At 42.2% G+C, this 27,916-nt stretch overlaps 1 protein-coding gene across 2 annotated transcripts in view; it reads left to right on the top strand.

The window, feature by feature from the left end:
- NOL10 (nucleolar protein 10) overlaps nucleotides 1-23,945 on the top strand; it is an 85,871-nt gene extending 61,926 nt beyond the window's left edge. For both annotated transcript variants that reach the window (XM_006191857.3, XM_032497023.1), the window contains exons 15-21: nucleotides 432-511; nucleotides 838-936; nucleotides 1,957-2,046; nucleotides 8,417-8,590; nucleotides 8,851-9,098; nucleotides 18,223-18,325; nucleotides 23,124-23,945. In XM_006191857.3, the coding sequence (XP_006191919.1) occupies nucleotides 432-511; nucleotides 838-936; nucleotides 1,957-2,046; nucleotides 8,417-8,590; nucleotides 8,851-9,098; nucleotides 18,223-18,325; nucleotides 23,124-23,243 (914 nt within the window). In that variant the 3' untranslated portion in view covers nucleotides 23,244-23,945. The remainder of the gene's footprint in view (nucleotides 1-431; nucleotides 512-837; nucleotides 937-1,956; nucleotides 2,047-8,416; nucleotides 8,591-8,850; nucleotides 9,099-18,222; nucleotides 18,326-23,123) is intronic.
- The last annotated feature ends 3,971 nt before the right edge of the window (nucleotides 23,946-27,916 follow it).

Below are 27,916 nucleotides of genomic sequence, written 5' to 3'. Positions count from 1 at the left end.
TGTTCTTTGGTTCTGGAAGTTACGGGTGATCACAATGGTCTTCCCTCACTGCCATCACTGTCCCTCCTTGGCAGTATAAAAGTTGACAACTCAGTGTTGATCCAGTATTATTTTTAAAATTGAACTGGTTTGTGGAATCCAAAAATCTTGAGAACCACTGGTATAGGGAGCTCCCCACCTTTTTTTTTTTAACCAGTCTGTCATAGTTCATAAAGACACTTCCATTGTTTTTATGCTTAGTGTTGATATTAAAAATAAGATGATATTGCTGAAGTAGGTTAAAATTTTCTTCACAGTTATTGAAGATTAATAATTCTAATCCTTAAATTTTTACTCAGAAGTGAAATTATAGTCAAATTGTCCATGAAAAATTGTTGAACTTTAATCGAGATTTCACAAGGGCCTGCCCTCTCCTGATTAACTTTTCCCAGGGCTCACACATCTCATCGGATCACCTTTTCTCCGGGCATATATGCATGGATTTTTCATGGACATAAGACTCTATCACAAGGTAAATACAGAACTGCAGTCGTTTAGGTGACTCAGGAGCAGTCTATAGCCATTTCTTTTTCTACTTACTTGCATTTTAGTAAAACATACCTAAGATTTGTAATAAGCATAAGACTCTATCACAAGGTAAATACAGAACTGCAGTCGTTTAGGTGACTCAGGAGCAGTCTATAGCCATTTCTTTTCTACTTACTTGCATTTTAGTAAAACATACCGAAGATTTGTAATAAGAAATCTGTCTATTCTTTGGCTTAATATTCATGGTGTATATGAAACATGCTGCTAAATACAATTCCCTTATTTTTAATTTTTTTTCACTTTGTAAAGGTGAAATTGATGGTAAATCCATTTGCTTATGAAGAATATAGGAAAGATAAGATTCGACAGAAGATAGAAGAAACACGTGCACAGAGAGTCCAATTAAAGGTAAATATTGACTCATTGTTGAATTTACTGGAGAAGAGCACTTCGTTTTCATTTTGTTTATTATTCAAAGAAAGCTGCCGTCCATTTCTTAGTTTCTCCGTCCTTAGTTTACATCTTTTATTAATATTTTTGGTATATTTTATTTGTTGTGAGGGTGGATACTCTACAGTTGTATCATTGTGGACTCTGTGCTAATGTCATTGTCGAAAATAATGCCAGGTGAACTGATACAGTCAGCTCTACAAAGAAAATCTGATGCTGTTTTCAAATAAGTTTAGATTTTGGAGTTTTGTGGCTTTGCTAATCCCATTTCTTACTGATACTTGCCCACATCTTAGGCTCGCTGCTTGGATCATGGGAAGACGTCATTAGACTATGTCAGGGTCCAGACAAGAGTCAGACCACACTAGTTCTATTAATAGAGGAATTTAATGTAAAGAATTGTTGCCAGGTATTAGAGACTGAAAGGGCGGAGACACTGAGGTATTGATAAGAGAGGCAGCGGCCGGGGCAGCCAGAAGGAGGCAGCCTGCGGAGCAGAGTCCAGACTCCGAGGAGGACGAACAGCTGGCAGTGGGGTCCTCCAGGTGGAAGGAGGCTGTTCCTCGGGCGAGTGGGAAACCGCAGACTGGGCTTTCCCTCTGCTGGGGCCACCTGTTGTCACCGAGGCAGAGAACTGTCGACGTGGGACGTCAGCCCAGCAGCATGCAGACGGGAAAGGGCAGACCCATCTCCTTCTCCTGCTTCCAGTCTTGATTAAGATTAACTACCATGAAATACAGTCACTTCTAACTGAGCATCGGTTAGAACACATACACCCACACTCATGCTTTCAGTACAAAAGACTTGTGACAGGTTTTTCCTTTTTCCAGATTATTTGTTAAGTTTTTAAAAGTGGTGAATGTGTGTGTGTTGGCCAGGGTAGACTGGGACTTGGAGGACTTTTGTTCCTGCTCTTTACTTTAACCTTTAAAGCTGAATTACAGGTGTTTCAGTACAGCTTTTTTTTCCCTCTACTAGAAATTGCCAAAAGTGAACAAAGAGCTGGCACTTAAATTAATTGAGGAAGAGGAGGAGAAGCAAAAATCTACATGGAAAAAGAAAGTTAAGGTAAGATCATAAGCCAGAGAAAATGTTGATCGTTTCTTGATATTTTTTGGATAATGACTTGTATCTTTTTTCTTTTCACTTTAAAATGCATTTAGTTTTCTTTCTTTCTTTCTTCCTTTCTTGCTTGCTTGCTTGCTTGCTTGCTTGAAAGATAGTATATGCTCAATATGGGAAGTTTGTAAAATAAAAAAGAATATAGTCACTCATACAATTCTGCCAGGGAAAGGCATCATTAATATGTTAGTGAATTTCCTTCCTGTCTTTTTCTGGTTTTTTTATTCATTTATTTTTATTAAAGTATAGTTGATTTACAATGTTGTGTTGTTTTCTAGTGTACAGCAGAGTGATTCAGATATATATGTGTATGTGTATTTTTTTCTTTCTCAGATTCCTTCCCATCCTTTCTGCCTTATTTCTCTTAAAATTATAAACTCTGATAGCAAGATACTATTGTATCATATTGTATATGTAAAATATTTATCCTAGTTCTATAAAACAACACAAGTGGCTTCCCATTTTATTAAAAATTCTTATAAATATTTTTGAGAGCTTCATATTCTATCTTGTGGATGTATTTTAAATTGTTTTTTTTTTCTGTTAAATATTTAGATTGTTTATTACTTATTGTCAAACTAGGTTTGTTTATAACTTTGGAAGTGACCAGTTTTCATTTAGACCTGGGACTATCGGGAATGTGCACTCTTACAAATAACCGCTGTCTGCCCTCCTTTACTGCTGTGGAATAGACCAAGATCAGTCATATAACCTCCATAAAGGTGACGCTGATGTTGTCAAGACAGGAGGAGATTTTTCTGATTTTCCCAAATATGTGAGGGCTTTCTCATTCCTCCCCAGTGCTGCTTGGATCAGGCAGACAGATGGCCAGGCTGGGCTCCTCTCTGGAATGAGCTGTAGAGATCAGCTCTCTCCTGAGAGCCTGCAGGACCTGCCCGGGTACATGGCCCAACCTGGTACCTGGGCCAGCGGTGTGGCGCTCCCAGGAGGCTCTGTGTGCTTGCTTATGCTTTCTCTGTTCTCTCTCTAGTTTTTAACCAGGTAAGTGAACGGGAGATAAGTGAGCTCTTCGTGTGTTTATTTTTGTACCAGTCTCCCCCACCACGGCAGGGGACTGCAGCTGAAGGGTCTTGTGTCTGGCCCCCTTACTAACTAGTTATGTTGTCGTGGGCGACCCTCAGCTTCACTGGGTCATAGCGTTTTCTTCTGTTAAGATGCCGTGATAGGAGCAGGGAGAGGCATTCTTGGTGCTGAGCTTTCTCAGTGGGTTCACACTCCCTGCTCCCTGTGTCATCCTCTGCTTCCTCAGCCTTTTGCATCTTCTCATCATGCTCTGTTATGTCTTCTTAATGTATTGTTTAACTCTTGGAGAAGCCTTCCTTACGTAAATACACGAGTAAATACATAGATGGCTTTTACGTTTCCATTTTTATTACGTGAGTAGTATGACAGTATTGAGACAATTACTTAAGCTTGTTATTATATAAATTTACATATCTATGTGCTATGGCTGTGCACCTTCTAATTTACATCAATGTGTTAAATGTATGTATATACTTAATGTATATATGTATATTTTTTTTCTTAAAATGTTTCAAATGTAAGTGCTTCCAGCTACCGTGACTTTCTCCTCAGAGTATTCACATTGATTTTCTCGTTAGCCTAGCCTGAGGAGGATTAGAGAGGTAACCTTTCAGCTTCGTAATGTCATTCTGCAAGTGTAATGAAAGTGATCTTTGGATCATGCCTTCCAGCTTCAGGAGGAAGAGAGAGGAGCTGATTTGGGCTGCAGATGTACTCAGGCCTGTCTGTGTTTTATGCTTATGAGTCTTTATTACATTTAATGTTACAGAGAGTAGGACACTTAAATTAAAATTTAATTTTGATTGTGTGTGCAGCGTGGTATACACACTTCAGGAGCCTTTTTAAAAGATCTTACATGATTATGAAGATGTGGGGAAAGCCCCCTTTCCTCACCATCCCCTCTTTGTTGCACAGACTTCTCTTGAGGTTAAGGGTGGCCAGAGATGTAGACCACTGGTGGTCCGTGCTGCACGGTGGTGCAGGATGGTGAAAACGACCACGAGAGCTGAAACCGTGCTCAGTGATCTGCAGGGTCAAAGGGAAAATCATGGTTGTCTGTACCTTTTAAACAGTTTTGGTCAGAACATTAATAGGGTCATCCGGTAAGGAACCGCCAGACGTGCACTGCTTCTGCTGCAAGTGCAAGAAGGAGGAGCCCTAGAAACCCTCATCTCCCCCCTGTCCGGCACCCTCATCTCCCCCCTGTCCGGCACCCTCATCTCCCCCTGTCCGGCAGTCGTTTCCCCTCAGCTGTTGGAAGCTGGAAGCATGGTGTTTGTGGCTGTGTAAACTGAAGAATCCTGCTAGAAAGTCATGTTTGTAAAACGTGCTCCTGGTTTGCTTTCTAGAGGCTTGCTGACCCAAATCAGACCCCTTAATCAGAGCTCAGTTTCTTTCCAGAAATACTTAAATATAGTCATCAAAAAATCTGATGCTGTTATTAGACAGTTTGTATGATTTTTTGTTTAACAGTTTTATCTAATTAAAATGACCTTAAAAACCATTCATGAATTAAGGAAAGAATCCTTCACTATAATTGTAAAGAATACTTGAAAGAATTGTTAAATCCATCAGCAATTCATTAGTCTTGCCTTTGAACTCAGCTCTTCAAACCCTCAAGAGCTTTAATAGCTCTGATAACTCCTGATTTGAAAGTCTGTGTGGTGCAGTTATGATCTGCTTTGGCTCCAACTGAAATTTCATGGAGGCAGACAGTGAAATATGTTCCCAGATATTGCTACCACTGACAACAGAATTAGATTCTAATAAGATGTTTACCGTTGAGTTGATGTTGGACCTACAGTGGCAAATGACTCACCGCATAATGTCAAGAAGCAGTATCTGGACCGTATCCAAACTTAGACATTTGGTGATAATAATTCTAATTGATTCACTTACTCTCTCAGCAAATACGTATTGAGCTCTCAGGGTGCAGAAGCAGAGGCATGCAAATGGTGACCCATTTGACTTGTAAGGGTCTGAGTAGTGGTTTGAACCACCTCTTTTTACAAGTGCCATTTCTTGCCTGTTGGCCTTTTCTACCAAATTTTCACTGTTGATTTGAAGTCTTTTATGAACGGACTTTCCTGGGATTCTGCAGCAGCTGAGCCAGGTATTGTCATGTCCCATCTGCAGGCCGAGTGGGTTCTGTGGCCTGGGGACCCTGGATAGATGTCTTAACAGCCTCAGGGATTATTCTGTACCATGAGCAGTTTGTATACAAGTCATTATTCATCTCGCTAGGGGAAACGTGTAATCATGCACAGATGCTGGGTCAGATTAGATCATTTTTAACATCCAAAATATTATTTTTAAGGCCTTTTAGTACCAATTAAAGATAATGTTTTTGTTTGTCAGCTATCCCTCTGTCCTTCTCTGTAACCCCCTCTCCTCCATCTCCTATTTTCACATCTCCTGACACTTGCCTTTCTAGCTGATTATTTTGGTGTAGAACTCTTGTCTCTTACTATTGCCCATAATGGTGCTTTTTGACTTTTTAAATGTTAGGCACTGCTTTTCGATAACCTTCCCTTCTAGTAAAGTTATCTTGTGATTTTGGGTAAGGCAGTATTCAGCATTTATTTGGTTACAAGTATGCAAATACTCCTTACCACCTGAGTTGGAGTCATATTTCCTGCACAGCCTTAGTCTTCCTGCACTGAGTAGTTGACTTTTTGTTAGCTTTCTGTGTAATTATCACTAGTTAATTCTCAATTCTTTACCAGTTGTCTAAATCTCATCTCAGGATAGTTATATGAAGATCAGTTGTCAGATTAATTTTACTTCTCCAAGAAGTCTCTTTGACATCTTCCTGCCAGCTCCATTCCAGAACCATCATCTTCAAATACTGGTTCTCAGCCAGCATCCTGGCAATTCGCTCCACCTCACGCCCATGTGAGACACAGATTATAAAGGACTTTCAGTTTTCTGAAGGAATATTGTTTCCAGCCCAGACAAGCATTCATTGTAGGGTATAGTGAAGAGATTTGCAAGCACGCACGTTCTCAGCAGCCGCAGCGACACGTTACCCCGACATGCTACTTTTCCTCAGGAAATTCCTTAGGATTTTCTCCTGCAGGATACGCGAGTCAGGCCAGAAGGAGGAAGAGTCCAAGGAAGTCCCTGGCGTTGGCTCTGTGCTGTGCTGGGGACCGTTTTCCAGCCAGAGACCCGGCCTGCAGTGCTGGCCGCCCAGCGGGCCCTTTTGCTCCAGGGACTTCGGTTCTTCAGTGCTGGGACATTTTCTTGGGGGAAAAAAAAATGTTTTAAGTAGTTTTTCGCTGCTGTGATCCATAGTCATAATCTTGAGTGGAAGCTCTGAGGTGGAGACAGGGCTCGTCAGTCCCTGTGTGCCGACCTGGCCGAACTGTTTACCTGAGGAGGTGCCAGATGGCAGGATCTCTTCAGGCTTTCTCTTGCCTGGTCAGATTCTCCTGCTTCGAGAGTGACGGCTTGGCTGCCAGGATTCTGAGGGCTGAGAACTATCATCAGGAGGGCTTGGGGTGTGGGGTGAGGTGGCATCTCAGCCCCTCGTGTCTGGATGCTTCCCTTCTTGCCTTGCGGCCCCCACTGGCCACCTCCTCCCCTCCAGAGAAGCCTGCGGTTTGAGTGGGTGGGTCCGTTTCATATCCTTCTCATCCTTAAGGGTTTGTGTCTTTTTTTAAGTCCCCTTTCTATTGTTTTCATGGGGTTTTAGTGAAGATTAGAAGGAGATGCTTGTGTTCAAACCACCATCTTTACTCAGAAGTCTGCATTGCCTTAATTTCATAGGTATCATAATATACTTCTTTGAAGCAGGGCTGTGGTATGAGCAATACTTTTAAGATGTTTTCCAAATTTTAATGGCAAGTAGTTTAGCATCTGTACATGTGTATGTACAGGGCAGGTGACGAGCCAGACACTTGTAAACTGCTGTAGAACATCGCTACTTACATCTCATCCTGCTTTTTTTTTTTTTTAAAGACAGCTGTGAAAACAAACAGACTAGGAAAAATCTCTGGGGGAAATATTTTTACAGCTAGGTTAGAAGAGTTTTTATTTTATATTTGTTCATCCAAGGCATACTTGTCTTTAGGCAGTGCAATTTATTTGTTTTAAATTAAGGGGAAAAAAAAATACTAGCAACATATTCTTTCTTAACATGTTTCTCTGTTGTTTATTAAATATGGTTATTTAATAAGTACAGTAAGATGAAAGAGAAAAGATTTCCCTTGGGTTTTGTATATGTATTTCTTTTAACCTAGATTCTAATAGCTGTTCATTTGAAAATATTTGGGTCTTCAGCAATATCACCTATCCTGTACTTACAGATAACTCCAGAATTTATCCATTGTAGCCCCTGCCTTCTCTCCTGAGACCCGGTGCCTCGTTGCAGGCACCTAATTGTGTCCGTCAGAATCCTGATGTCAGTCTCCTTGTGCCATAGACCTAACCAGTCTTAAACGGAACATAACTTCTTTTTTTTCCTGTTAACTTTTCTCAATCACTGGATTTTTTTTTCAAGACTTAAATTTTTTAGAATAGTTTTAGGTTCATAGCAAAATTGAGGGGAAGATAAGAGATTTCCCATATACCCTCTGTCCCCACACCTGCGTAATCTCCCCCCACTATTGAATATTCCCCTAGCAGAGGGGACATTTGTTACAGTCGGTAAACCTACATTAGCACATCCTAATCACCCAAAATTAAATGGCCTAGAGAGAAAAAAATGGATGAGGCTATCCTATAAGGGAAGGAAGTATCCCTTATGTTTCCAAATAACTCAGTTGGAGGCAGTAAACTTACACCACCAGCTCCCCACTGTGTTAATTCATGACTTACTATCAATGTGTAGTTCCTCTCCCAGTTTTCGAATATGCAGTCAAAAGATTCAGTAATTTTCATTCAGTACAATAGCTATGTTTAAAAAGCCATGTTTCAAACACATAAATTTCCTTGAAAAATGTTTTTGCATCAAAAAATTTTAATTGAAGAAAATTCTTTCTACTCTGTTAAGCTTAAAGTTAGCCCAAAAGACTCATTCTTAGTTCATTATGTGTAATGGCCAAGTAATATGTATTTTCCGTGAAATAGATTAATAGAATTTGTTTGTGGGTAAGAGATAAGGAATTAGAAAGTTCCGGAAACTGGTTCTAAAAAATTCTGTAATAATTTATGTAAGTTATGCCTTTTGCAGCTTCTTAACTTATTATTGAATGAACTGTTTTTAAGCCATCTTTCTGGTCAGATTTTATTGATATTAACTTTAAATTTTGCATTCTTTGTCTTACAGAGCCTTCCTAATATTCTCTCTGATGATCGGTTTAAAGTTATGTTCGAGAACCCTGACTTCCAAGTAGATGAAGAGAGTGAAGAATTTAGGCTTTTGAATCCACTTGTTTCCAAAATTAGTGAAAAAAGGAAGAAGAAGCTAAGACTCTTAGAGCAACAGGAACTTCGTGAAAAAGTAATGTTCTCTATATCATTTAGAATTTACTCCTGTTTGTTTAAAGTTTTCTGTCTAAGTTAGAAGAGTCTTTGAGTTAACTTGAACTGGAATTTGTTTGACCTTCAGCTTAGGACTATACCTTATTTAATTAAAGACGTTTTTTTCCTGATGCATGCAATGTCACATGCTCTAATGGGCTAATGCTGTTTAAAAGAGAATAATGGATCAGTGTTTTTGGTTGGGGGAAAGGAGCTGCTTCTTACTATTTTTATTTTCAGGAAGAGGAGGAAGAACCAGAAGGAAAACCAAGTGATGCAGAAAGTTCTGAGAGTTCAGATGATGAAAAGGACTGGGTTGAAGAGGTCAGGAAACAGCGCCGACTTCTCCAACAGGAGGAAAAAGTGAAGCGGCAGGAACGACTCAAGGAGGACCAGCAGACGGTCCTCAAGCCCCAGTTTTATGAGATCAAAGCAGGCGAAGAATTCAGAAGCTTCAAAGATTCTGCCACAAAACAGAAGCTAATGAAGTAAGTAATGCTGCCCTCAGTGGTGGCTCCAGGTGGTGGCCCAGCTTTCCTTTTCCTCGCCCGGCACCTTGCCCTCAGGGTGGCATTTGGATCTTGGGAGTAAATGTGAGGGAAGGACCACAAGGCCTGAGGGGAAATACGCTGGTCTCTATTGTGATTATTTTTAACAACGTTTTTGAGGTGTGGTTACATACATAAGATAACAGGGTCTGGCCCCGAGTATTGGTAAATACACACATTAGAGCACTTTTATCCTGCAGAAGCCACGCTCTTAAATTATAGTCGTAATTAAGAGATAATCACTTCTTTAACAAAAAGTTGTTTTTAAAAATTAGAATTTCAGTTACGTTTACACTCATCTTGGTTTACACGATTATTAAAAAGATCACTTGGAAATTTTGCTAGAAATTTTAAGCCTTTTGTAGATAAATTGAGAGATCCGAAAGAGTGGTATTCTGGAATAGTCAGATACAGAGAGGGAGAAAGTAGAATGGTGGTTGCCAGGGGTTGGGGGGGTGAGCCATCACTTAAGGAGGTACGAGTGTCAATTTGGAATGATGAGAACATTCTAGAAATGGATGGTGGTAATGGCTGCACAAGAGTGAGTGTCCGCTGAACTAGGCACTTAAAAATGGTTAAAATGATGTTTTATGTTATACATGCTTTACCACAATAAAAAAAGTCAACTTTAAAAAACAATATTATTTGGACAGTTACAGCTGTCAGGTGTCTAAGTTAGGAACAAGCTAGGTACTCAAGTCCAAAATGTGTGTAAGCTCTAAGTCGTGTAAGTCTAGGCTGAATATTGATACAGAAGATCTGAATGGGAATAGAGTAGATGATCTTGAAAGAAGAGCCCGGAGGCCTAGGGAGCCCAGGAAGATGGAGGAGGAAGAGGCGGGCAGGCAGATGAGGTGTTAGGTCGGCTGGTGCTAGCTCTGTACCTGTGCTTTTTGAGCTCCCAGCTCCCCATTTAGAAAAATGTGGTTTTTCAGACAGAGGAAATATCCGAGGGGGGAACTTCGATGGATGGGCTGAATTGTTTCTGGAAGGAGATATGCTTATTCATCTTTATTTTGCCAGTTTTGGCAAATCTGGGACACCAAATGTTGAGTGAATCCTTCACCTTAGATCCAGGATCATCTAGAAGTTCTGGTTCTGACTCACAAAAGTTGCAAAGAATCCAGTATCTTCTGAAGAAATTTTCTTTACCTGCCAGCCTCACTCTTTTATAACACCTTTCTTGAAATAGAATTTATGTAACATACAATTCACCTACTTAAAGTGTGCAATTTATTGGTTTTTAGTATATTCAGAGAGTTTTGTGCAACCGTCATCACTGTCAGTTTTAGAACATTTTCCTCATCCGCAAACAAAATTCCTTACCCCACTAGCATTTACTCCCATTTACCCCTGCCTCCCATCCCCAAGCAACCACTAATCTATTCTCTGTCTCTATACATTTGCCTATTCTGACATTTCATGTAAGTGGAATCATACAACAGGTAGCGTTTTGTCTGACTGCTTTTACTTAGCACAGCGTCTTTAGTGTTCATCCATGTTGTAGCGTATGTCAGTACTTCATTCGTTTTTATTGCCAAGTAATATTTCAGGGCGTGATATATATTGTATTCATTTATTTATCAGTTGATGAATATTTGGGTTGTTTGCACTTTCTGGCTATTGTGAATAGTGTTGCTGTGGACATTTGTGTGTAAATGTTTGCATGGACATACGTTTTCCTTTCTCTTGGCTACACACAGTAACTTTATGTCTGACTTTCTGAGAAACTGCCAAACTGTTTTCCAAGGAGGCGTCTCCATTTTGCATTCCCAGCAGCAGTGTGTGCATCCTCACTTTTTATGTAGCTGTTGTTCTTAGATTTTTACTTGGAGTCCTACTCAGAAGCAGTGAAAAGACTGCTTGTTTCCAGTGTTCCAATTCTGTGGGGTGCAGTTTTTTTATTAGATTATCTATAGGCTTTGTCTTGTTATTTACTTTATAACCTAGTTCCTGAATTAGTCCCTAGACCTGGATAGGCACTTGATAAATCCTTATTAAAGTGTGAATCTTCTGTGCCTTGGCTACATGTCAGGCAAGTCTGGAAGTTACCATTTCACGATCTGCTGAAAAAGAACTTATTTACCCCCAACCCGCTGACCAGGGAAACCTGGAAGCAGCAGTTTTCAATGTAACCATGGCAACAGAAAGTCATGATTTGGGGGTGGGAGGCATGACTTAACTCACGAACATTCTTGTTTTGCTGTGGGTTGTAGTAGGATATTAATGTAAAACACAAAAGGGTTGAAAATTTAGTATTTAATGAATAAATAATAGCTAAGTTAATACACTGCAATTACACATTCTTACTAAGTTAAGCAATTTTTTTGAGAAGAAGAGTTATCTAAGTGATGATACTTACATGAACTTAGAAGAAAAATCCTACTGCTTAAATAACCCCTTGGTATGAGTAGCCTGCAGTTTGCTGGCATTTTGGCACAAACTGCTTATTGAATTCTAGTCTTGATTGGATTATTTTGGCAAATCCTAAACCTTGCAATATTTTAATATTATTTAATGAATATTGAACTATTATCCTTCAGACAGTTAAAGTGACTCCTTATGTTTTTTCTGCAAGTCGCTACAAGGCAGTCAATAAAGCACATCAGAATCGGGTGTATTATGTTTAAAAGTACCCTTGAACTTGCCCAGCTTCAAAACTATTTCTATGAAGGGGAAAGTGAAGAATGAATCCTAAATCGGTGCTTGAGTGAGTTCTCTTCTTTGCTTGGCATAGTAACATGGCTTTAGATAAATACACATGTCTGTCAGCACATTTTTATATGCCTTACAGTACTTGATTCGTGAGTTTATTCATCCACCTGTCAGCCTCTCCACCCACCTCATCAATCAAACATCCATTGAGTTCTTTGTGTGAACAGAGTGCTGTTCTAGGCCCAGGGGATGGAAAGGAAAAGCCAGCTACTGTGCCGTGGCCTTGCCGCCCTGGTTGATGCTCTGTGACCCGGTCAGAGGTGTGGGGACGTGTCTAAGGAAGACAGGAGTGGATTTTTAGACATCTAAGGAAGTCTTTGTAAGAGATCATATTCAGCCTGGTCTTTTGAAAGAAAAAAGATGAGCACTGAAAGCAGGGTGGGAGAGATGTTCTTCAAGGCAGAGGGAGCGGCGTGGACGGAGGAGTGCTGTGTGAAAGTTGAGGGAAGAGCTCGAGAGCATGGAGGAGGTGGCCAGAGCAGAGGGTGAGCTCGAAAGCCACGTTGGTCCCAGAGCCAGGCCCTGGCTAGCCAGGGAGGGGTCGTGAGCTAAGATCAACATGATCAAGTCTATTCTGTCTCCCCCCCCCAATTATGTAAATACTTACACAGTAAAAGCAGCACTTGTTGGTTGTAGAAAGTAAAAATAAAAACATACAGATATAAAAAGCCCCTATTTTCCAGAAACTGTTAGTAAAATGCCTCAGTTTTAGAAGATGCAGGGAGAAACCGGGCACATGAGATCAGCTAACAAACTAGTTCCAGTGGGGAGTGATGAAAGCCTGAACTGCTGGGCGGAGAAGGGCAGACAGACTTAGAACCAAGTTATTCATAAGAAGGCCTAAGATGAGACACACTACAACATTGTTTGGTTACTCATTTAATATTAATGGAGAAATGAATAGTCAGGGGTGAGGTTGAAATGTCTAGCAATGTTGAGATAAAGAATACAGAATAAAAAACAAGTTTAAAGCTAAAAGTATTGAGCTGGGTGTTCAGCACATTAAGTCTACAGGACCCAAATGTGTTCCTGGTAATGTTCAGTAGACAAATGGAAATGTAAGAGGTGGCCCGGATATACTGGTTTAAGAAAGATACCAACGTCCTTGTGGGATTGAAACCACTGTGTTAAAAAGGCTTCCTGTAAGTGTGCTGAGGGAGATGAGGGCTAAGGGTAGAGTCCTTGGTTAACAACAAATATTTTTGAGTGTGTGATGAAAACCATACACCTCTCTAAAAATGTGCAAATGCATGCAAAGTAATACATATTGTAGAGGTGTCAAGAATATACCAATACCAGTAGCAATAGAATTCTGATGTTGGGCGCCGGTGAAGGAGAAGATGGGCAGTTAACATTATTGAGGAGTTGCCCAAAAGTTAGGAGGAAAACTGGAAAGAGCCAAGAGAATGTCATAGAGGTATGACACCATTGTCAGATGGAGCAGGGGGGCCCGCAGAATGGAAGCTGAACAAGGCCGTAGGAAGATTGTCTTGTTGGGATTCATGTCTCAGTCCTTCAGCCGTATGTCTCACTGCAGTGGATTGATGAAGGAGAGATGTAAAAACATACTGTGAATAATTAGTCAAGATGGTTCTTTTGAGCCATTTGGCAGTGAGAGGAATCAAAGCCATAACTTGGTAAGAAAGGCTTTTTAGGCTTGAGAGATATGACTTGTTAGTATGCAGAGAGAAAGTAACCACAGAAGGAAAGGGGAGAGGGAAGAAATGAGAGATTGGACTGAATGGGCAGAACTGAACTGAGTGAGCGATCGGGAGTGAACAGGGCCAGGAGCACCTGTTAAAGAGCTCTTCAGAGACAAGGGAAAGAAGTCAGGGTGGGTGGGAATAATTACAGTTATAGATAGAAAGACTGGGAAGTTCATGCTTGCTGGCTTCAGTCAGGAATCTGGGCACATGAGCCTCTCCTGCTATGTGGGGCAGCAGTGGTCTGCAACGCATAATGGAAGTGTTGGAGATAATCTGTTGGAAAACCCTGGAGAAAGAGAGCTTGGAATAACTTTCTAAATCAGTAGCTGAGGAGATCCCCTCTTCTTGGGTAATAAATACTGCCTGCTGGGTGGCCCTTTCAGTTCAGTTCATGAAAGCATTCTTTGAAGCACCTACCCTGTGGTAGGTCCTGGAAATGCAAAGATTTCTGAGCCACTTTCTGCCTTTGAGGAACTCACACCTTCTTCACCAGGTACTTTAGTAGCTCTTGGTGAGCCACTTACCATGTCTGCAACATTATCCACTCTGAATTAAACAATGATGGCCAGTTTTTACTCTTCAGCTAATTTTCCTCACTGATAGTGGGTAAGAACTGAAGGAATGCAGCCTTAATTTAATACAAGCATTTTTAAAGTCTAATTTTGAAAGCAGTTTAATTCCAAACCCACACTTTGAAAGACATAATCTTTTATTACTGAAGTAATATACAAGCATATCATTGTAATATACAAGCATCTTATCATTATCATATACAAGCATGTCATTGTTGTAATGCTCAAGAACACAGGGTGAAGGGTGAGAGTCTCCCAGCCCACACTCCCCCCCACCCCAAGGTAACCACTTTGGGTGTCCTTTTAGAATTTGGTCACCCTCGCGTATGCGCCCACTCACCTGTACAGTTGTAGCTCTCCTGTCTTTGGTGTGAATAGATCATACTGATCATGTTGCTGATTCACTTGCTCTTTTCATTGAACAGTAAATTTTGAAAATTTTTCTTTGTAAGTACATGGAGGTCTACCTTATGGCTGCATAAATACTTCCTAAGATGGTTGGGCCATAATATCTAATTTTGGATGTTTCAATTGTTTCTTGATTTTCTCTTCCTTCTTTCACAGTTATAAATATGTACACATGTGCAAGAGTTTCTTTAGAATATAATACCTAGTGATGGAATTTGCTAGATCAAAAGAGGCGTGTGAGCAATACGGCCAAGTCGCCCTCCAGAAAGGCCTTGGGGGCCTTTGCACTCTTGCCAGGGTGCCTGTTTCCCCACATTTGCAGCAGCAGTGGGTATTAGGAATCTTTTAAATTTTTAACTGTTCGGAAAGTTGAGATAACAGATCTCATGGTTGCTTGTGCTTACATCTCCTGAGACTTTGAAGCAACATTATGCAAACTGAAAGCACTGAAATAGTTTTCAGTAACTTTTGCAGTGTGGGTAAATATTTATCAAAGTTGTATACTTAAAACAAAGTACTTAACATTTTTAAGTGCTTAAAATTCACCATTTATCTGTGGATTCCATTTCTCCATTCTTTTCTTACTCCCTTTGATGTAGGTGGTTCCTTTCTTTTAGGTTAATTTAATCCTTCTCAGTGCTGTACTAAAGCAGGTGCCCTGATGTATATTTTCCACTCCCCTCCTTCCTTTTCCTCACCAAGTGATTTTTAAAACACAGTTGAAGAGCATTACTTTTTAAAATTTTTTCTTTTTTTAATGGAGGTACTGGGTAATGAACCCAGGACCTTGAGCAAGCTAAGCATGTGCTCTACCACTGAGCTCTACCCACCTCCCGAGGAGCGTTATTTTTAATTAAATGTTAGCTCATGTGTGTTTTAAAGCCTCAAAGAAGTGTATCATTCAGCCACCGTGGGGCATCTGTTGAGTATCTAATTTGATTTTTTCCCCTTGTAGTGTGTGCCCATCTTCCTTTTTTTCTTTCAGTAAAGCCCTACTGATAATTTAGGTTCTTCCTCAGATGGCCTCCCCATCCTGCACTGAGTAATTCCTCCCGCTTTTCACCTTCTAAAGCCTGAATCTGTCGTCTTAGCAATCCCCACAAATGTGGGGAGGGAGGGTGCAGGTTGTTCATCTTGTATCAGTGAGGATTTTTTTCCTTAAAATTCTTTGCTATCAATGACAAAGTAGCCAGAAGCCAGCCGACCTGAGCCAGGACAGGGAGAAGGGACAGGATGGGGCAGGCCAGCCCCTTCCCGCCTCCCACATGGGCCCACCGGTCCTGAGTGAATCACCAAGAAGGACGGGCAGGGTTTTCTGCCTTTTCCTCTTCCGTTACGGTAGACAGTTCTCAGGTGTCTGACTTCTTGACTCCTCTCTGCCGGAGTGGTAGCAGGCTGTGGAACTCTGCGTTCCAGAGCTGACTGTGAAGGGAGGGAAGTGGAACTTGCTTTCATGTAGAAATCTCTCCCTCGGCGTGTCTGATCTCTTGCCACGGCTCCTTCTAAAGCTCAGCTGTCTCTCCAAGGAGCCGAGACAGAACAAGTTTCTGCAAGTGCACGTCAAGGTACACTGAGAGGAGACCAGAGCGCCTGCACCCCATCACGGAGGAAATAGGTCATTCTTAAAAGAGTAGTGATTTCCCACAATTGTCTTGAAACGTCTTTTTCTTCGCAAATTAGTGTTTTCTGTGTACCACCTTGTCTCAGTGGCTCCAGAGTTATTCAGAATTAAAATCTCACAGTTTATAGCTCTGAAAGGAAAGAACAAAAATGAAATGGACGGCTGGAGGAATGTGCTTAGGCTGGCATGAGTCACATGCATGCTGGAGTCGGTTTACACTTCACTTTTGAATTCTTGTTGTGTTTTTTTTTTCAAAGGCAAAACCAAGTCTTGATTTCATTGTTTGTCATGTGGAAGCTTGTCATTTAGAATCGTAATACATTTCTGCAACAAAACTTTATAAATCAACCATGGTCTGACACACGCCTGGAAAGCAGAAATTCTTAGATCGGAATCCTGGTTTTAGACTCAAATCCTTATGTGGCCTGGGGCAAGGCATAGAACATCTTCCCTGCCTTTTTGCCATCTGTAAAGGATAAATACTTCTGTCTCAGGGATGTTGAAAGGATTAATTAGTTAGTCTGTTAAGAACTTTGAAGATGAAAAGTACTTTAAAAGTGCTTCTTAATAACATTATTGCTTAGAAAAGAGTGCCACTTTTATGCTAACCACTTTATGTCTCAAATTATATAAAGAAGGTATATTTAGTACTTACTGGTAGTCATAAACTAGAGCTAGATCTCTCAGAGTGTGAACATCAAACATTGGCTTCAGAATTTCAAAGGAGCATCACTCTTTAATGGATCATTTAGGAGTTGTGTTCTACTCAGTAATTAGTTACAAAGATGGTATTTCAGGAAAAATAAGACCCTTTCATACAGTGCACCCCCCTCTTTTTAATTCAACCAGGTTTTTCAAATACCAACTTTAAAAGGGGTGCATTCAGTTTTAAGTTGGTACAAGGAGGACTGGAAAGTACATTTACTGTTTTTTGAGGAGAGAACCAAATAGAAGAGAAAACCATATTCTTCTCTTCTTCCCTCTCCTCTCTCCTCCTAGTTTCAACCTAGGGATATGAAGGTGTTGCTTTTAGCCTTTCTAGAAGGATTAGAGCTAACATTAAAACTTACTGGATGTGTCTATCTTAAGGCAATAATTCTGTTTTTTCCCTCTAAACCAAGTTAACAATGATCTTATTTTATAATAAAACATTATTATAAGAACATGCAATGAAGTCCTGTATAACTGGTACAAGATTCAAGTTTAACATCTTGATTGTTGCAGATGGCAGTGAATTGCAGTTCACATACAGCAAACCATGACAGGGACAAAGATTACAGAAAGAGACCTTAGAAAAGCTAGGAAAACGTGATCAAGAAATGAAGTGAAAGTTAAATTTGGAGTAAAGTGTGTCAGAAAGAGGAATTCAAGGAAGAGATTGAAAGGAAAGACACCAGGAGAAGTCACAGTGAATAGGGCTGACTCAGCATTTACCCTCAGTGTAACTGCTTTTGTTTTCTCTGTGTAATCAGATGATTTCATGTTTCAAGTTGCTCCAACTGTGGGTGTTGAGTCCAGTCCAGTGAGCTAAGCCCGAGTAAAGGAAAAGTCAGAATCCTCGTAAGCACTTCTCTGTGGCTTGACTGGAGGGCTTCATTTGCGTTCACGCCTTTGTAGAAGGTGAATGAGTTGCTGAAATACTCACATACCTAACTTACGTGTGGTGTAAATATCAAGTGCTCTCGAAGCATAAGAGCCACTGACCATTGCAGAAAATTACAGGCTTCAGGAATATTACTCCTTGTATTTTGGCTTCAGAAATATGATTTAGTAAGGTAAGTAACAACCATTGAAATAGGTGGAACCACCACTCAAAATATGAAATCAGTGGGTGTTTGGGGCAGCCATTGTTTTCACTGCGCATCTATTGAGTATGAGTAATGACTGAGTGCTTGGGATTCTTTCCATTGATTGTGTTGTATGAATGCCATTTTTTGTCTTTACCACACAGGTAAAAGAGTCAATTCTAATTAAAACTTGTGTCAAATGGCAAATCAAAACATAATGCTAATTAACGTGTCATTCTCTTAAATTTCCTACAGTAAAACCCTTGAAGATCGGTTGAAACTTGAAGCAAAAAATGGGACATTGAGTGTATCCGACACCACGGTTGGCAGCAAACAATTGACATTTACATTAAAGAAGGTAAGTTGCTTTTTAATGTTCTTTTTTAGTTCACGGGAGAAAATTAGCCTTCCAGTCATGGTGTGTCTGTGTCTGACCTCAGAACTGCCTTCCCATGCTTTTCCCCTGCTGAGGAAGCTCTGTTCCTGTTCGAGCATCTTCCTTACTGCCAGAGCCCCTCCTGGGCTGAGAGCACACTGCTTGGCTTTGGCAGAGCAGGCCTGTCTCCGGTGTCCCGAGGGCCCTGGTGACCCCAGAGCTGGTACTGTTGCTGAGGAACCAGCAGCGTGATTTCTGGGTCACTGGGCCACCTGAAATGTGGCCTTGTAAAGCGGAAGTCCTGACCACATATGGCTTTAAAAGAATAGTTGAAGCTTATGTGGACTTCAAAGAAACTCAAGAACTGGTGAGTTCCTGACGTTCCTGGCGGTAAGAGCAGCTTGCCCAGGATGTGTCGTTTCAGAAGAATTTCTGTCAGTAGTAGGTCCTATTCTGAGCTGACTCACAAGAGTCGTTTCTTTAGCCAGTTTTAACGATGCCTGGCATGTATTAAAGGAGGAATCAGCTGGTTTAAATATTTGCTATTAACTGATGAGCGAAACTGCATGGTTTTATTCTTCAAAAAAATTTATTCTCATTTAGTTAGTTTCCTTTAATATATTTGTCATTGGGAGGGAAAGAATGACAAAGACTCCACCTCCATTTCTTTTTTAAAATTGAGATATAATTCACAGATAAAGTTCACCTCTTTCAAGTGTACAATTCCCAGTTTTTAGTATAGTCACTAAGCTGTGTGATCGGTACCACTATCTAACTCCGAACGTCATCGTCCCCCCAAAGGAAACCCCCTTTTGCAGTCTCCTTGCATACTCCCATCTCCCCAGCCTATGGATTTGCCTGTTCTGGACATTGTATATAAATAGAATCATACAACATGTTTTCTTTTGCAACTGGCTTCTTTCACCTTATGCTTTCAAGGTTAACCCATGTTGTAATATGTACAGGAACTTTATTCCTTTTTGTGACTGAGTAATACTTTGTTGTGTGGATATATCACATTTTGTTTGTCCTTTAATCTGTTGATGGACCTTTGGGTTGTTTCTTTTTTTCTTTTCTTTTTTGTTGTGAATAATACTGCTATGAAAATTCAGGTGATGTTTCCGCATGGACACATGTTTCTGTTTCTCTTGGGCCTGTACTTAGGAGTGGACTTGCTGAGCCGTATCATGACTGTTTACCTTTTAAAGGAACAGCCAGACTGCTTTCCAAAGCAGCTGCGCTGTGCGGCATTCCCACCAGCAGTGTGCACGGGGGCCGTTTTCCCATCCTCACCAGCCCTTGCTGCTGTCGGTCCTCCTTACTGTGGTCCTCCCGGTGAGTGTGAAGTGCTGTCTCATCGTGGCTTTTTGATTTCCATCTTCCTGATGACTAAGGATGGTGGAGCATGTTTTCATGAGCTCATTGGCCATTTGTATATTTTCTTTGGAGAAATGTCTGTTCAGATCCTCTGCCCACTCCCTTCTGATCCTTTGACAGTTCTCTGATGTCATCAGGAGGCTTGCAAATGATAAGAACATTTTTTTTTTAGTTAGTATCCATTATCTTATATAGATACAATAGAAAGAAAAGGCAAAATTAGAAGAAAAAATTGCTTTTTCCTTGTGCTGAGAACTCTTCAGATTGACTCTCTCAGCAGCTTTCACGTAGATAATACAGCAGCATTAACTGTAGTCGTCATGTATACGTTACGTCCCTTGTACTTATGTCTTATAGCTGGAAGTTTGTACCTTCTGGCCACCTTTCTCCAATTTGCCCTCTTTCTGTCCCCCAAAAGAAGTTTTTATTCTAAGTATAAGAAACTTTTCAGTTAAATCTCTCCCCGTTTAGAGCAAGTTTGCACTCTTTCACTTCTCACTTAAATAAACCAAAACTGGGTGTGTGTTCAGAGTAACTCACTGTGTATACCTGGTTTCTTAGCAATTTTCTGTGTGGTTTCAAACGTCTCCTGTTCCCCTCTGAAGTTCAGGTCGCCAAGTGGGTGGCGGGCGCAGGGCAGCTGTGGGGGCACTTCCGAGGCATCGGGGCCTCCCAGGCCGCTGGGCACTCCCTCTGCTGCTCAGATGAGCTTTCAGGAGGATGCGAGCACATTCCTTTCCCACCTTTTTTTTTAATGGGAAGTTACTGAATTGAATATCAGTTTGTAACTCATGGTAAAGTGAAAATAAGCTGGCTCTGTTTTTGTTTTTTTGGTTTTTTTTTTGCTAAAAACAGAAGCACTAAGTAAGAAACACTTAAAACAGCCTCATAGAGTCTGGCAGAGGCTTTGACACTGTCTTTGGGAACATCAGCTGGGGTTTGACTTAGGCCAGTTTTATCATTTGATTCATGAAATTTTAACTATTAAATCTTAGTTTTATTTAAGAACATTTAGGGTTTGTTTGTACATATATTTTCTGATACAGATCTCTCTTTATACTAGGCATGTGATACACTCAGGTAAAATCCCAAGTTTTCCCAGTTTTTCATGTGTACTTTCTAACATGTGAATCAAATGAAAGGAGAAAAACTATGCTTTAATATTATTTTTAAAATGAATCAGTCACATGACAGCGACATCTTCCAAATGCATCCACTGTTGAGAGAGAGGCTAAGAAGAGTTTTTTTTCTGGGCGGAGGCTTGTCTGCAGGACGATTGCTGCTGCTTGCAAGCTCCTGTGTGGGCTCCAGCCTTTGTGGGGTCCGTCGGGCAGGGCCTCCCAGAATGCACTCTGGGAGCCATACAGGGACTCCTGGAAGGTTGCTTTGCCAGCAGACACGTGAGGGAAATCTACGACTGGTGCCCATACTGGAGGCGCGTAACAGCCTCGACTCAAAAGCTGCAGCCCACCCTGTTTACCTTTACTTAGTGCCTCGCTTCTCATCCAGAATTATTTGGACAAGAAACATTTTTCTTGGAGATACTTTTTAACAGGAAGAAACAAAATATTAAGTAACCAGTGTTCACTAACTTTACAAGAGTCTTGATGACAGCATTATTTTGTCTGCTAAGGAGCGTGCAGTTTCCCTCGGGGTTTCTGAGTTTTCCGTTGATGAATGTGTACTATACCTGCTCTGTGCCATGTGCACAGACACACAGGACAAGACAGACGTGGTCCTTGTCACAGTCCTCAGTCTACAGAGAGAGGTACGCAGACAGTAACATCATTGTAGTGTGGTGAGGGCTCCCAGGGAGGACCGAGGGCTGGGACTGTCGGGGCCTGACCTGGAGGGGAGGTTGGGGGGTGGTGTCAGGGAGGGACACCTGTGGAGCCTACGTGTGTGAAGTAGCCGTCAAGGGGAAGGAAACTGTGGATCAGATGTAACCGAGAAGGTGCACGTGGAGCTGTTCTGCAGGGCCTCGTCAGAAGGGCGTGTTAAATTTTAACCTCAATCCTAAGAATTGCGGAAAGTTGTTAAAAAGTTTTAGTTAGCAGAAGATTGACATACCATTTTTATTTTTAAAAACTTACTGTGGCCATTGCAAGAGTAGCAGACTGAGGGGATGGAAGAGGAATGGGCCCCTGCGTGGTCCCCTGGAAGGACAGAGCCCCGAGTGGAGCCCAGGGGAAGGATGAATATCCAGGGCAGGCTTGACTTTGAAAAGGCTCTGAAAAGATGATGATAATCAGAAAAAGAAATAATTCTGTGTAAAAGTTTCCTAGAATAGGGTAATTCACCCCTTTGGTTTTTACAAATTGCTCCTTTCTCACAATTCCCTCACCTCCCAACTCGCTAACTTTCAAATATTGAATAATACTATCTGGAAGTAAATATGGAGACTTTCTCTTCAAGACTAAAAGACAGACAAATATTTTCAGGTGCATAGGAAAGTACAGACCATAGGCAGGCAGGCTGCAGGGGGTCTGAAAGGCAGTGCTTTTCAGCTTTAGAACTTATGCCCTTCGGGGGTCTTCCCAGTTTACCTCCTGTCAGCTCCACCAGCTAAGTTTGTTTGTTTGTCTGTTTTTGAGCTTTACAGTTAGTAGTTTTTATTATCTAAACCCTCAAATGTGTTTTTAAAACTGCACAACTCTTACCACCATCGTGGATTCAGCGTTGATACTCTTCTGAGAATTTCTGCTAAAAGTAGTGGAACTGTTTGGAGAGGAACTGGCTCTCCCCTGAGTGTTGAGAACAGTGCCTTTAACGCAGCCAGCCTAGAACCCACGAGCTCATCCCAGCCATGAACTTGGGACGTGTCTGCCTAGCATTTGATGGTAGATCTCTGCCTTTCAAGGGGAGTTTGATTTTTTTGGAAATAGCTGAAAATTCTTTGGAACCAGCTCTGCTGACTGGATGCTTTATCATGGGTGGGTTATTATACATTTTCAGTACACCGAAGTATTTTTTTGTTTTTAAGGTAATGTGAGTAAACTAATGAATGATGCTGGCTTAGAAACAAAAGACAGTTCTACAAGATACGTCGTGGACATTTTGAAAGCAGTAGCATCTTCTTAAGTTGGCTCCCTTGCGAGGGGCTGTACCTTTGAAAACGCCACACGAGTGTTGTGCGTCAGTTGAAAAGCCAGACTTTGTGGTTCACACTGATGTTTCCAGGCCCTTCTCTTGCCCCCGGGTTTAGAATTCAGGTTTTACTGTCCCTGTGAAGGTTGGCCCTCATCCTGCTGTCTCCGCTGGAGCAGTGTCCAGGGACAGGCCTCGCACATTTCTCCCGCAGCAGGACTGTGATTGGTGGTCGTGCTGTTGGCATTCTGGTGGTTACAAAAAAGGGGTGTTAGCGTTTTCTCTCCTTCTCTCTTCGCTTAATTTTCTCTTTTAGTCTGAACAGCAGAAGAAGCAGCAGGAGGCTGAGAAACTGCACCGACAAGAGAGGAAGACACTCCGTCGTTCAGCTGGTCACCTGAAGTCAAGGTCCCGGAGAGGACGGCTGTTCCACTGAATCTGGAAATGGTCCTCCACGCGGTTTAGAGGGAGCATGTCTCCCCTGGTGATGATCATTGAAGTGTATCAAACACAGACGGGAGCGCACGTTTCTGAAGTTCCACATAAATCCTGGCTGTGCCTACAGGGGCGGAGAGCTGGTCCCTGGCCCCCACCCCAGGTCAGACCGTCAGGCTGGTCTCCTGGCCCGCGCGGCACCCCCAGAGAACTTCTGCACGTTGTCGCTCCTGCGGACATTATTCTTTCCCCCTGGTTTTAATCAAGTAAAGCAGGTTGTTTTTTAACGTTGTGAAATGCACACCATGAAATGAGAGGTTATCCTGTGCTAAAAGCCAGTACGGATCGTCTTCTCGGAACTGTCTTTCTTGCACTGCCTGCTGCCATCATGGATAAACTGCCCAGAAATGCATTCCTGTCATACCTTCCCGTGGGCATTGGTCGTGTGTGTTTATAACTATATGCAGGCAGGGGTGTTGCTTATTTATGTGTTAGTTTGGGATTTAAAAAAAATTTATTTTTATACCAAGACAATATAAATTAATGGCAATACAATTGGAAACAAGAAGTAGAAGCTACTGGGTATTCTTTTAACTTTTCACAAGATTGAATACAGATTTTTTTTTTAATCTTTCTTAAGCACAGTTGGAGATATACTGGTGGAGAAAACATTTATAAAAATAAATGCTTTCTTTTGAACAGCTTTTTGGAGAGAGACCCATTCATTAAGTTAATTTGAAAATTAACTTTGGTTTTTTTAGTTTTGTAGGTGTGAGTGTGATTTTGGAGGTGCATTTCTTCATATACAACTGGATGGTAGATGAACTTGAGATGCTGTGAGCAAACAGGCAGATGTGTGAATTAACATAAACGGGCTGTAGTCACTGTCAGTGCCGTGGGCAGCCGGATGCAGGCCTTCCAGATCAGGCAGGTCCTCCCTTCTTTGTTTTCTCCCTCCTGTTTCTACGTTGTTCCTTGTCTCTTCAGGTCCCCCTTCTGCCTCTGCTTGTGTGCAGACTGGCCTGCTCCCCACAGCAGGCAACAGTGTGGGTCATATTGCTACCTCTGGTCTGAGAGGCAGAGTGTGTTTCCAGAAAAAAATGTGTGTGTGTGTGTGTGTGTACGTACAGACACTGTCACCAGGAAGAGGCTCTTGTTACCTGGGCAGCCAACCCAACCTGTGTCGTGGTACCAGCCCCTCCCCCCACCTGTTTCATTTCCTGGAACTTTCCTTTCTCAGCTTATCCCCTAATCTGTTCATGGGCCTTTCTTGTGACTTTCTTCTCTGTTTCCCAACTGCTCTGTTCAGGCTGAGAGTGTGAGAAGTTAAAGGAGGACACTGCCAGCTGGAGTTCTTCCCTAGGGGTTGAGGGTTGTGCTCCAGGCCTGGGGGTCAGGCTCTCCCACACCTCTACCTGGCCTTCCCAGACCCCTTTTTTCCCTCTTTCTTTGGGGTCCTCCCTGTGGTGTGGGGACTCAGTGCACCCTGTGTGAAATTCCAGGCGCAGCGGCAGCCGCTGGCAGGAAGGGGCTCACTGCCTAGGGCTCGTCTGAGTCTGGGCATTGGAGCGTCCCAGGTCTGAGAGGGTTGACCCACTCTGGATGCTTGGGACGCTGGCAGTGGGGCCAGCCTGACCCGGGGTGGGATCCAAGCCCTGTTGCCCACCAGTTCCGTAACCACTGACCATTTAACCTCTCTGAGTCTCATATTCTCCTGTCAGTGAGCCTGACACTTCATTTAGGTGAGGAGTAAACAGGGTTCGTCCGTAGTGAGCCTCTCACACAGTATGGGACCCGGGAGTGCCCGGTAAAGCATCTCGCTCATCAGCCACCCTCCGCTCCCCTCTGCACATACCTCGCTGAACTCAACGTGGTCTTTATAGTCTTTAATATCAAGGTTTTCCCGGAGCGAGGTGCCCTCAGCTTTTGTTCCAGGGGCTTCCTGAAGGGGCAAATGCTGTGACAGACATTCAAGAAAACCTTGAATAGACAGTCACAGGATACATCCTCCAGCCCCCACTGTCCCCCTGCTGATCCCTTGAACAGCCCCGCCTCTCCAGGGTGGAGACTCCTGGAGTACCTGCTATGACCACCATGTTTCTTTGAAGTCTTCTGTTTTAAAATGTTACACGAGTTTCATGCTCCGTAACTTCGCTGTTTTTCTAATATCTTCCTCACCAGCCCTGGGACAGGGCAGTGCTTCTCCCAGGTCTCCACCACAAGATGCAGGCGGGTGTTCGTGAGCTGGTAGGAGAGGCACCACCTAAAGATGGGCTTGGGTTTTATGGCAGGACCATCCTGGGCGTTACTGAGCGATGACTTCTCTAATCCTGCACCAGGCCCTAATCATTCTCTAGTTCCCCCGTCCTCATGCCTAAATTTCTTTTCCCCCAACTGTTAAAGAATTGAAAATTTCCCCCCCAACTACCAGAAGAAGAGAGGTTTCTTTAAAGTGGGAGAAATTCCAGCATGACTGCATGCTGCTAGGAATAGTCCAGGAAAAGGAAAAAGTGATGTCAGACAGGGGACAGTATTGGAGTGACACTGGTGAGTAAGTGTGGCAGTTGTTGCTGCTGCTGCGTAACAAATTACCCGCAAACATAGTGGCTTAAGATAACAGTTACCTAACAGCTTCAGTGGATCGGGAATTCAGGAGCGGGTTTGCTGGGTGGTTCTGACTCCTGGCCTTTCATGAAGGTATGATCAAGACACCAGCCAAGGCCACAGTCATCTAAAGGCTTGACTTGGGCCAGAGGCTCCCCCTTCCAAGCTCACGCCCACAGTTGTGGGCAGGAGGCCTCAGTTCCATGCCACACGGGCCTCTCCATAAGCCTCTGCTTGAGTGTCCTCCCTTCCCCCAGAGCAAAGGCTCCCAGAGAGCAAGAGACCAGGATAGCAGCCACAGTGCTTTTCATGACCTGGTATTAGAGGTTCCACATCATCACTTACACTGTCTCTGGTTTGTTACAAGTGGGTCGCTAAGTACAGTCACACACGGTGAAAGAGGAACTAGGCGCCATCTTTTTAGTGGCAGGGGTGTCAAGGAGGATTACAGATCAAGTACAGGGCACCCAGTTACATTTGAATTTCAGACAAATGACTTATTAGTATAGATACATATAGATACATCCCTAATATTACATGGGACATATTTAACATTAAAAACTCAACTTGTCTGAAATCCAAAGGTAATGGATGACTATATTTTCATTTGTTAGATTGGGCAACCCTAGAAAGAATTCGTAGACATGTTTTAGCTCCAACACGCTAGCTTGAGAGGGAACGGGTTTTAGAGCTCTGACCTCACACAGACACGCGAGGAGGCAGAGGACCAGGCAGTTCAGGCGGGCAGGCGACAGAGAAGCAGGTGGATGCAGAGCTTTTTTCTCACTGGAGAGGCCAGATTTGGGCCGAGGCGAGCTGCTTTCCCCGCTCACCTCGTCCTGAGCTTCTGTGCTTCCACACCGAGCACCTGCTTGGTGCAGAGCCCTTGTTCCGGGTGAGTGTCTTAATCCCCAGGAACCATCCGCCCAGTTCCTTTCTCTGCCTCCTACCCCGGGATTGTCTTTGGAGAACACCCAGAGTAATGAAACACGGGACACCGAGTTGAGAAGCCTGGGTTCTGCCTTTGCTTTTCTTCTGATTTTATTGCCTCTCTGAGTTTCCAAAATTCTACCTCAGTATTTTTTGGATGCTTTTTTCCTCTGTCCCACAGTGAGAAACACATTTGACAGGGCGACCCAGGACACGTGTGTGTCAAAAGTGTTACCACGCGTACCTCCCAGCATTTAAAGCAGGCTGGTGTTTTTCTGTTCTATCCTATTACAGTTCCTTTACCCCCACTCTCCTCCCCAAAATAAGTTCACGCCTGTTAAATTGATTTCACGACCCCACTAACGATGGCTCCAGCCCTGAGCTGGCAACCGCCACCTACCCTGACGGGTGAGTTGTGTCATTAGGCTCCAGGAGCATGTTGGCAAAGCCCCTAAAATTTGTCCCCCAACCTGTAATTGTTGCTGGGACTCCTAATAGCGATAAATTGTGTAGTGAGACGTTTTGCTGGAGCTTCTGTGTGAATTTTTTGAATGAAACACTAGATGAGTATTTTAGCTGCTTTTTTCCCCCGAAGTTCTATGTTCCGTATAAATTACATGCAAAATAGATTTTATAGGACAGTGTTAGTGGGTTTTTATAAGAAAATTTTTCAAGATTTTGTGGTTCTTAGGTGAACTTTCAATGCATTAAAAGTCTGGGTGTTTTATTTGATTGATTTTGGTTTTGAAATAGTTTTTAAACCTCACGTTACTTGTGTAGCCAGCCATGAAGTTGAAACAAAATCCTGCAGTTTATGCTGTCATTATTTTTAAGGAAATATAGATGTTGACAGTTACATAACTCTTTTACCCTTTGTAAAAGACCTGTCTCCATGTTTCTTGTTCGATGCAAAACTTGTCTCTTTTGTGTTGAGAATACTAAAAATAATCTCTTTTAGTCCAAGAAAAGTCCAAAGCAAATTAATGTGCTGGGTCTTGAAGTGACTGAATTCTACTCAAAACTTGGAAAGAGGGCAGCAAAGTATTAGAAAAAGTATACATGTAAATAAATATTATAAGTAGATACTTGATTATTTCTTTGACATCCCTATCCAAATTGGCATAAAATTGTTTTCTCCTT

This window comes from Camelus ferus, chromosome 15, assembly GCF_009834535.1.
Source record: "Camelus ferus isolate YT-003-E chromosome 15, BCGSAC_Cfer_1.0, whole genome shotgun sequence".
NCBI lineage: Eukaryota > Metazoa > Chordata > Mammalia > Artiodactyla > Camelidae > Camelus > Camelus ferus.
Note: the sequence above shows the minus strand (reverse complement) of the source record. Positions and strands in the feature narration are given on the sequence as shown.